The 11459-nt window shown below is 38.3% G+C and overlaps 1 protein-coding gene across 2 annotated transcripts in view; it reads right to left on the reverse strand.

Moving 5' to 3' along the window:
• Window positions 1–3586: 3586 nt before the first annotated feature.
• prrg3 (proline rich and Gla domain 3) overlaps window positions 3587–11459 on the reverse strand; it is a 62594-nt gene continuing 54721 nt past the window's right edge. For both annotated transcript variants that reach the window (XM_032511907.1, XM_032511906.1), the window contains one exon: window positions 3587–9277. In XM_032511907.1, coding sequence (XP_032367798.1) covers window positions 8741–9277 — 537 coding nt within the window. In that variant the 3' untranslated portion in view covers window positions 3587–8740. The remainder of the gene's footprint in view (window positions 9278–11459) is intronic.

An 11459-nucleotide genomic window follows, 5' to 3' on the forward strand; every position in this document is an offset into this window, starting at 1 on the left:
GAATAACACCATCTCGAAGTCGGACAATCTGACCTGTCCTATAAAGATCATCCTGCTTAAAATGTTGACCGCAAAAAACTGACGAAACACTTGCAGTGAATCCTTCTCTCGTCAAAGCCACTTCCCACTTCTTCCTCGCATCTTTGGGAAACCTTCAAAATGAAAACACAAGATTGGGGAGAGTCTACACAAAAACATTTCAAAAGGAAGTCAAGCTTATTTTCTTCCTTTGCATTTCTTAGAACCTTTCTTCAACAATGAATTGCCTATTATTGTTTCAGATCAACCCAAAACAGAATGTTACTTTGATGTTAGCAATCACTGTGAGGCAATTAAGGCACAGATCAACTTTCTTTTTTCTGCTTTCTTGCAATTGTAGCCTAGGCTACTGATTCATCATGAATGCGTTTTGAAAGTGGCTTGTAATGTTTAAGGCTATGAATGGGATTTTCTCATGTTGTGAAATGCTGGAGACATATTTTGTCCACAAGGGGCGCACTTGGTTAAACCCAGAGAGAAACTCACATCACTAAAGATAAATAAGCTCATTGAAGAATAAAAAATAAGCTAAGGTAACCAGTTGTTTTAGATCAACTCAAAACAGTGTTACCCTGTTGCTGACGTAGTTATAAATACGTGACTGGAAGCGTCTTGATATAGAACTTTGGTAGCATTAACTTACTGTGTAGAGCTGCAGGTTCGGGTATACAAGCTATTTTATTTATTGCCAAAAGCTAAAAACCAGCTCAACCCAAACTTTAATGGTTACATCGTTTTTACTGCTTATTTTTTGTAGGTGGCTGTAATGTGGTGCTTACTTAGACAAGTATTTTTGAGGCAGTGGATCTGAGAAACGATTTGAAACTTGTCAGGAATATGTTTGTGATTGTGTAACGAATCTGGTGACAGAGGCAGACCACCAACGAGTAGAGACATAACGCCGGGTGAACACCTGCCGGTGGAATAAGCATAGCCTAGCTAGCTAGCTGGCTACAATATCAGTAGGGGAGAGCCGGGACAGTTGAAACACTTTTTAATTAAACGTAATTTACAAAGCGGTCGAATCACACTGAAAGCTGATATTTTGTAACCAGCAACCTACACGTGTCATCTGTCAAATACAGTTGCATGTTCAGCTTTGAACAAAACCGTTCAGGAGTTATTACAGCAAAAGTGGGACGTGCGTAATGTTTCATCCGTCCCTCCTGGACGGGACGAATGAAACAGCATGCGGGGACGAATGAAACATGCCATATAAGCCATATAATCTTCCAACAACTTTAATATTTTACTGTATATCATGGATGGTACTTCCAAAAGGTGTTATTATAGATAGATTGTTGCAGGACTATGCGTCTTTGTGAATGTCTGTTAACAACTAATTCCCGTCATCCTGAAGCGCGTATGAAGCGGTTATTGAAATATCATGCACTGTGGATGATTGTGCTATTTTTATAGCTAGAACAGTAAGTTTTTCTATTTATATCATGTTTCTATTGTAGAAAATGTCATTTCACTAGGTTTTTACATGGGTTAGACTAATGGACATCCAAATAACGCGCCCCAACCCGTCAGTCTCCATAGGATAACATGGGAAAACTCAACCCCCCCTACCTGGTGGGCTGAAATATATTTTCATCTTTCTAAAACTGCTATTCCATGTCTCACCACCATACATAATTGTACGAACACAGACATTTGTGCATTTACTTAAAATGCATGGAGTTCCAGCCAGGTCGGGGACAGTTGAAACAGCTGTTTCATCCGTCCCGACATAGACATATGCCATTATAGCCTGTTTTGTGCGGTTATTGCAGTGGACGTAGAATTCAAGCATGATGCTTTTATGTAAACAAGCATGAAATATGAAAGTCTGGGATTGTGAGAACACAACTGGTCTACTAAATAAGCATGTAGTCAACCTTTAAATGAAAACCCTGGTTAATAATCGAAAAATGTGACCGCTAATGAGTTTACTTTTGACCATCAAAACGCGTTTTCGGCGTACTCTGTGATGAAAGGAAATAACAGGAAGATATTTGGCTGATAGGTGGAGGTAACATGCTCTATGTTCAGACCTAAGGAAGTCTGTCTATCATCATCGCACTCGGAGAAAACTGGAATGTTTCATCCGTCCCGCGTTTCAATCGTCCCGGCTCTCCCCTACAGTAATATCAAAGATCCTTGCTCCTTCTCAACTCTCTGGTAATATTCTATTCACAAAATACAACCAATAGTACGGTAATGTTAAATCTTACTTGTGAAAAGTAATCCCCCGAGCACTGTTTTCAATGGTCCGCCGATTTGAGCAGGAATATTCTTCTGCTGCTAAGCAACGAGTATGACCGGTCCAAGATGGCGGCTGAATTTTTTGCGCCCAGCAGCCAATGCGGCGTCTACTCTTTACATGTCCATGTATATTGCAAGCCGGCCTGGCTGTCAAACTGGGCAGTTGATAACAACACACAGGCCAAAACACAAACAGAAATTCGTCACGGAACGGAAATTTCAAAAGAAGAAAATACTGGCATTAGATTAGCATTGTTGTCAGAAAAGATAGCATTTCAACTAAGTTTCCTAAATGACGCATTGGGGTCATTTGGGAATTTATTACAGTAAATATATTACATATTGGACCTTTAAAACCAGCATTGATGTGTTTCATCACAGCACTTTCATCTTGTTTGCAGCTCAAAAAGTACATTTTATGGTGGAGTACCTCTTTAAAAGTTAGTTAGGCTAGTGAAACTGTTTTTGACATGGTTGAAATGTTCCTGTGTTGTGTAAAATCAGCCAAAGGATCATCTGGTGAAGACATGTCTGGTAGACCAACTGTCAGATGAGAATCCCAGTTCGTTCCACAGACTGCCCTGACTGAAGATGAGTGCAACAAAGCAATCTCAAACATTCTGCTGATGAGGACACAATTAAGAAAAAAATTAAACTGACGTTTGTGGATCGCCACAACATGATCCTCGACCCCCAATAGTCCAGCAACATACTCTCTGACTTTCCACCATTACCTAGGACCCATTACCTTTAATTGAATGTCAAATAACTGACATTGACCAACACCACCCACTCCAGGTGTATTGGCTCTGTATTGGCTCCATCACTACTAGTGCACAGCCTACCTCCTGGCTGTTGGAGTTAAAAAGAACGCAATCCCCTTCTTCTTCATCATTCTCAACAAGAATGCCATACCTTGCAGATAAACCTCTTCTCTTGTTGCTTTTGACAAACTATTTAAGGAACATTTTGTGTTTGGCACATCCTAAAACACCATGCTCCACAACATGTACCATACCTGCAAACTCTTAAGAAGACTGAGTCAATTGGTAACCATTTTGTTGCCTCTGGTTGCCCGTTTTGGCAACCACCTGTTCAATATTTCTGTTTTGAATAACAAACAAAAAAACTTACAAAAGTGAAAATTTCAAAAGAAGTCAACATTTTATTTGGTGGTCTCCGTAAAGTTTAAACATGTTTGTGCGCAAACATAACATTTCATCTGTTGTGTAACCTATTTCCACACACAAGTTTTCCGTGAAAACATAGCCACAGGCAACACAATTTTCTTTTCACGTTAACGGCGCATGTTAAAATCTGGTGTTAATATGGCACCGCTGCCCGGTATCTACCGGACAGAATAGCAACGCAGATTTCGGTGCGTCATTACGGTGCCACCTAAATGTCTGCATTCCTCTCTGATGCTCCCAAACAGACGTTAGAGGCAACAGAAACATTGCTGCATGTCACTCAAACTAGCAAGATTCAAACTAGCACTGGTCACTGCTGTTGTCTGTTACTTACAACTGGTGGATCTTGTGGTGCGTTTAAAGTTAGCTAAATATTAAGCAGTATCAGAAGTTGTTTAGTAAACAGTGGTAGACACTCCAGAAGCATCAGGCTGAAAATATGTTGCATTAGCAAATTTCCAATTTAGTTCCTCTTAAGCTTATGGAGGATATGACCAGTTGGACTTTGCTGCTTGTACTGGAATCTGTACTAGAAGTGGTGAAGTAGTGCACAAAGTCTGCAGTTTGTAAAGGTGGATGACGTACAACATTTCTTTCACACAGCTTTGGCTGAAAAGAATATCTATAAACATGCAAGTTTGATATTTATTTTAAGTTTAAAAAAGGCAGTGCTGAAAGTATTATAACAGAGTGATATATTGTATTTAAATATAGAATACATCCATTTTGGTGGAAAGAAAAATATTTTTTACATGACACATACAGAATTAAGTCAATCATTCATTATTTCTAAACAGTGGATATTTTTTTGCAATGTGGTTAAACAAAGGCCCATGTGAAAGAGTTTCAGGCTATAGGAAAGGCAGTGAATAACTTAGCGTACAGTAGAATAGAATACAAAAATAAGTGCACCTCATCGGACGTGGTGAGGTAATATTCCACTAATATACAACTAAAATATAAACAGAGGAGATATTCCTCATCACGGCCTACATACAGCACAGACACAACTAATCTTGCTAAATAATACAATGTGTTTTTCAGTCACACACTTTACATTTGACAGAAATCCTATTGTAAAGCTGCACCAAAAGCATATTACATTTTACGTGTAAAAATAATTACCAAACCTTACTCCTTTCAATGTTTTAGGAAGGAATCATGCATAGGCCTACTTTTCATCACATGTAACAACTTTGCAAACCATGTAGTATTTTCTGTGTTGATTGAGGACAGAAGTAGCCTACATATACTGCTGATTCTGTGAAGGCTGCACGGATGCCACAAATGGTTGTTATTCTGTAAACTGTACAGTTAAACGGGAAAATTATATTCTACAATTCTGCGCCTCCTCTCAATATTTGAAAAGCCTTATGTCCTTATTTATACAATGAAAAAAAAGTTCTTAAACAATCCTTGAATCTGGAAACAAAGCTGTAAACATGGGTTTATTTTACGTGTCTGACAACATTATGGGTATGGACAGAGTGAACGGCACTTCTGCATTGGCTTTGTGGCTCTCTATCAGCTATAACCGCACTATGCAAGTTTGCCAGATTGGGTAGCAGATCTGTAGTTCCAATGAGACATAATGGGACAATTCCGCTTCCAACCTGTAGAGTGTTGCTTTAAAGGTCTACCTCTGAAGGGATTCTTTCCTTAATGTTGTCAGACACTTCAACTGCAGCAATCTTGCTTAATACTGGAACAATGTCAAAGATTGTTGTTCCCATCAGTCACTTAAACACAAAAACATAGGAACGTTGGGTCTAGATTGAAAAAAACATTAGTTACATTTAATTAAAAGTACAAATACTCACTGTAAAAATACTCGGTTACAGTAAAACTTTTGCATTGAAAATGTTACTTAAGTGAAAGTATGTAAGTATCATAAGAGAAATTTACTTGATTTATTAAAAGTAAATAATCTTTTTCACATTTTAGAAAGTGGAAAGGATGTAGTGGAGTAGAAGTAGAAAGTGGCATGAAAAGAAAAGACTCATGCAAAGTACAAGTACCTCAACATTTTACTCAAGTACAATACTTGAGTAAATGTACTTACATTCCTCTAGTGGTCAGCTAACAGTTTAATCCCAATATTGTGTTGGAGGATTCAAGTAAATAATTGGTATCCATGCTGTTGCAACTTTGCGTTACATTACTTTGGCTGTGGAAGAGGTGTGAGTGTGTGTCTGAGCAGAAGAAAATCTAAGTGTAAATTATTTATTGAAAATGTGGAGGTCCTTCTGCCTGCGGTATCTACATGTGTTACTAAGTTTTCATTATTAACATTTAAATATGTAATTCCTTTATGTGCACCCCTACAGTTTTTGTATATGTATATTAATGTGTCAGATTGGGTCAGCTCTGGAATAGATTTTATAATAATTGCAGATAAGGTGTCTGAAAAATAAAGTTGCAGAAGATGATGTGACTGATATACACTATATTTTTACCGCCAACAACATGGGAACCCAGATTGTCAAAGAGAATATGACCAATGTTTCCATCCTTTTCTGTACAATAAGAATATCTATTAGCAAACTCTAGAAACTTGCTCAAGTTGTGTTGTCCATTACAGTAAACATCAAGTCTGCATAACGTTTTTGTCAATTACGTATTCATAACGACAATGTAGTAAAAAGCCAAAATGTGAACAATATGAAGAGTTGAAAAAGTGGTGGCATCAAAAAACACTGTGGTACAGCGTGGAAAAATACGTCAACAATATCTGAAACGTCTTTAGTATTTATCCAATCTAATTTTTGGTATTATGCACAAACATAAGCCAGAGAAACTTGGAAAACTTGGACTCATTACTCACGTTTCCATCAGGGCATTTTGAAGTATCGCATTACAAAATGCTGTATAGTGGTGGCAGAAGGTGCGTAGTGGAGATACACAGCGGTGAACGGTTGTCTCGCTGCCACCAGATGTCTCTGCCACCAACCTGTATTCTGCACACAGGTGGCCAACTTGTACAATTCTCTATTTAGCCAAAGAACTTAGCTTCTGAACTCTTTGATTTAGCAAGCCGGTTTGCAATCTACAACCATGCCGTCAAGTTGTGACGAAACTACGTTTTGTGTAGTCTAGTTTATTTGCTCTAAACCAGTTGATGGAAATGCTTCTAATATGCATTTTCATTTTTTCTTCTTTATTGCAACATTTTAAAAGTTTTCTTAAAATTCGCTTGAAAATTTGATGGAAACATGCCTACTGATTTGGCTGAACCTCTTCATCAGTTGTTAAGTCGTCATGTCATAAGATTTATCATATAAAGGAGTCCTTCAAACATTTAAAGCTTTAAACAGACCGAGCGACATTGTGAAGTTTACCCAGTAGCTCTAAACTGCTGTCAGCTTTACAGACTGTCATGTTTCCAGTGATAGTGAATCCATGTCTTCAAACCAAAAGATTTACTTTGATTGTTAAGTGTCCACAAAACTAAACTGTTACACCCACCACACCGTGTAAAATGTCACATCTACAAACAAAAGTGCATACTGACTCACTGACTGATTGTGCTGTTTGCGAACATTCATGATTGTGTATGAGTGCAACTACACCACTGTTCGTTCAAAATAACAATGGTGGCTCCTAAAAAGGTTAGTGTACATGCTGCAATTGCATCAGTTATATCAGAACAGGAAAGTATTGCCTGCCCAAAAAGATTCCAATAACGGCTTCTCAGATGATTTTGTGTAACAAACCATCTTGTGTGTCAGGTTAATGTAGCAAAATGATGCATTTATGTTTGCCTTGCAACCATTATGAATTATTATATGAAGCCAACTTTTCCAAACCCAATGGTATTCAATTTACAAAGATATAAAACAGCGTAAAGCAGCAAATCCTAACACTGAAGAGACTAAAACAACTAAACAATATTGGCTTGGAGTCCCAATACTTCACTATTGACTATGTATGTACAGTTTAAAGAGTCATATCAAATGCACACTGAGAGATAAGAAACAGCGGCAGTCCACTGGCAAGAAAACCTTACAGTCACATTGACTGTTGGGCCAGTGTAGAGCCCAGCTCTTTTTCCCCACAGCACCGCCCTATGTTGTGTACAGGAACCCGCTACAAGGGCCACTTGTATCTTGCCAGCCAATCCTCTCCATGCACCTTATCGCACCTGCTGTGGTAGCAACAGGCACAAAGTCTGCCGTTCAGTTTGCCAAAGCAAAATAAGACCAAATCTATTTACCTATCCCTTTTTGCGGTTACTCTATTTATCGATGGAATAATTGAAAATAAATATTGACCACAGAATATAAGGCAATGCTTATAAATCAATTAATGGAGTCGGACCAAAAAACACGACAGACATGGTTAAGGAGTAGACTCATGCCATGTATCTCAGGTCAAGTGGGAGTGGGCTGCTAGTGGAGCCCAGTGACAGGGCTAAACTTAGTGAAGCAACCTTTAGTCACTATGTTGGAACAGCTAAAAGAAGCTTAACACTCAAATCTTTGAATCAGGACTTAAAAATATTAATGTTAAAATGTTAAAGCTAAACATGCTCATAGTTATTTCTAGTATTGAATTTGCCACATAATGTTAGCTACAGTAACTGTATGGGTAGTTGACTCCTATAATGGCAATTTATCAAGTTTATGCTACGTTACAGAACATTGGTTTTCGGCTATTTTGTTTGAATGAAATGACATAACGTGAATAAGCATGAATAAACATAACTAATGAATTAACTTGTCTTGAAACATTATTTCTGCTTGAGTCATGTCAGATTTTGTCTGATGTCAGGATTTCATAGGTCTCATGATCACACACTACTTCAAGATGTCATCTCCCACAAGTACAACTCCCACATTTTGTAATAAAAACTGCAATAAGTAATTTATTACAAAATACGGAGACATTTACTACGTTGAGTTTAGGCAAAGTGCAGCAATTGTTACAAAGTGGGGTGCTTACGACATAGTGAAGTGAAAATGTATGTATGTATATTTATTTCTATTTATTACAGAATATCATGTTATTACATAACGTGTTTAAACTAAAATGTATGTATAATCCTGGGTAGCACATATAATCATGGGGGGGGGACTGGCTTTAGGTTGTACCCATGGGTGAATCAAGGGTATTGCTCAGTGCAGAAAAATGAGAATGAAATACAACAATAGTTTCAGTAACCTGCAGCACCAACTGAGGCAGTAACTGCTCTTTTGCCAGCCTTGAACTCATTCAGACAGAAGGGGAGCAGCAGCCATGACAGAATTATTACTCCCTCTGTCTTATGTTTTCTTTATGATCTCCTCATATTTGGGTGGAGGGTCGCTGTATGAAGGTGCTGAAGTCTCATCACCACTGCTTTCCAGGTGTCCTGTCACCTCTTCATAAGATGGAGGCGGTGTAGCACCGGACAGCCGCGAGGCCACCGAGTGGGACGAGTCCTGGACATAGAGGGTACAAGTGTTCTGCTGGTGGAGGCCATGGTAGTCCGACTGGGAAACTCCTCTTCTCTCAGCACCACTCACTGCCACAGTGGGCCGTGAGCTGGAGTCCTGCTGTAAGCTTTCAGTGTGCACTTCCCGGTGAACCAGAATGCGTGGCAGGCAGCGGTTGTTGGCCAAGTAGCGGTTCTGGGTGTAGGCAGGGCGACGACGAGTAGCCTTCTGAAGCTGGCACCTCCAAAGGAGGAAGAGGCCGATGATTATTAGCAGGGCAACGCCCAGCAGAGGAACCACCATGTAGACAGTGTCGGCACGCTCAGAGCGCCCCTCGCTGTTGCTGCTCACTGTGTAAACGCTGCGAGTTTTCCAAAACTCCATCTGGAAAGCACAAAGGAGATATTATGCATTTTTACACATAGGTTTAATTTTAAGCTATTTGTTTGAATCAAAGTCATGCTAAAACTGAAAGTGACACTAAAGTCAGGGTAGTACAGAAATGTGATTGCTGATCCCCTGCATGTATCCAACAACTATATAATAACCAGAGGGGTGTTTAATAAAGCAGTACATGTCAAATCTACATCACACATTGGCATTGGGATGCACTTGCATTGCATTACTTAAAATCTGAACTTAATATTTGCACAGTGCGTTTAAATACACTGCAATTACAATAAAGCTAATAGACAACCCTGGGCCATGGCTGCAGCTTCTTAGTAAGAAACGTTTCACCATTCCTTCTCTCTTTAATTGTTAAGAAATTCATTTACTAAAAATGCAGAACGTGGCACAGTCAAGCTGAAGTTATTTACACAAATACAAAAGAACCATCTAGTATGACACAAGTATATCCTAAAACCTAAAACGGGCTCTTTCTTTATTAATCTGGTTGTTGTAAATAACAGATGACAATTGAGATAATACATTTATTACAGTGGTTTTAGAAAATGCAAATCTCTCTCTCACATTTATTCAGACCAGAGATCAACATTCTATTTTACTAATCAGATTAACATAAAGAAGTACATATCTGAAAGGAGCCAATTATTCTCTCTGAAAAACTTCAGCGGCTACAATATTATGCGTTTACTTTGTTATTTTCAGTGCTGTCTTTTGTCATTCAAACATCCTGGGCAGCAAATAAAAGACTCTTAACATTAACTGGAGGAAAAGTGCATGGAGCGTAAAGGAGTATCACTCAAGCCAGTAGTGGTGGAAGAACTGCTCAAATCCCTAATACCACACTGTAAAAATACTCTGTTACAAGTATAAATCCTGCATTGAAAATGTTACTTAAATAAAAGTATGTAAGTATCATCAGGAAAATTAACTTAAAGTATTAAAAGTAAGAGTACTTAATGCAGATAATTTCCCTATAAAACAATAAGATTAACATTTGTTGCAAGACTTAACTTGGCTATGACTAATATTTTACACTAACAGTGTATCAAATGATAATGTGTGATAGTAAAGAGATAAAAAAAGTTCTTGTCCCGATTGCTTGGCCTATGGTATTACTGCTTGCAGCTCTAGGACCATTACACCTGAAAATGACTTACAGAAGGACCCCAAAGCACTTAATATACAACCACACTGTACTACTGACTCACTGTGTACTTCTACTTTAGAGGATAACATTGTAATACTACATTTACCTGAGAAATGTTAATGGTTACGTTGCAGATTTAGATTAGATTATTATTAAAATGTGTAGTTCTTGTTTTTTCTCATTTTTTGTTGCTTTTTCAAAAAAAAGTTTTGGACCCTTTTTCTGACATTTTTGTTACTCTTACATTTGACGCTTTTTCCCCGTACTAGTTTAACACTTATTCTTGGAATTCATGGACACTAAACCTCATTTTTGAGTTTGAAAAGCAGAAATATGCTATAAAATTGAATAAAACACCCACAATGTAATGAAAGTAGTGTACTGATCCTTGATCTTACTTAAGAAGAGCATTAAATGGAACCATCAATGTTCATTTTTGTTTATTTCTGATATAAACATTTTTTTGGAAAATGGATCAAATTTGACCCATAAAAACACTATTTGGTTTTGGGGGTCTTTAAATTATAAGTGCACATGTGCAGAATAAACAGTCATACATGTGGAAAGGACTGGACCAAATGCTGAATTTAACATGCTAGCACCCAGCTACCTGGTTTGGGTAAATCCCATCCCCTTTGAATAGTTCTGCCCATTTCCAGAACAAAGTAATTACTCACAAAGCGATCCTTGGCTCTAACTCTCTCTAATAGAAAGAGACAGGTAAGTAGGAAAAATGTGGTAATTGTTGCCTTTATGTGGTTGTGTGTGTGTCTCTTTTGTCCATTGGTCTCTCTCTTTGTGTGCCTCACTGAGAGAAGTCAAGACAGTCAAAATCACCAGGAACCTAGGTGTTTTATTTTTGTAAAATATCAAGCTGCACTGTGGTCTTCCTGTATCTAATTACCTGCCTGGCCTGACACATTTGCTTGCGTCTCACGCAAGAAATAGAGGAGACGCTGAAAAGATTACTGCAGCGCGTGAACGCTACGTCCCCGGTATGCACGCTACGTG

This window comes from Etheostoma spectabile, unplaced genomic scaffold (genome assembly GCF_008692095.1).
Source record: "Etheostoma spectabile isolate EspeVRDwgs_2016 unplaced genomic scaffold, UIUC_Espe_1.0 scaffold512, whole genome shotgun sequence".
In the NCBI taxonomy this organism is placed as follows: domain Eukaryota; kingdom Metazoa; phylum Chordata; class Actinopteri; order Perciformes; family Percidae; genus Etheostoma; species Etheostoma spectabile.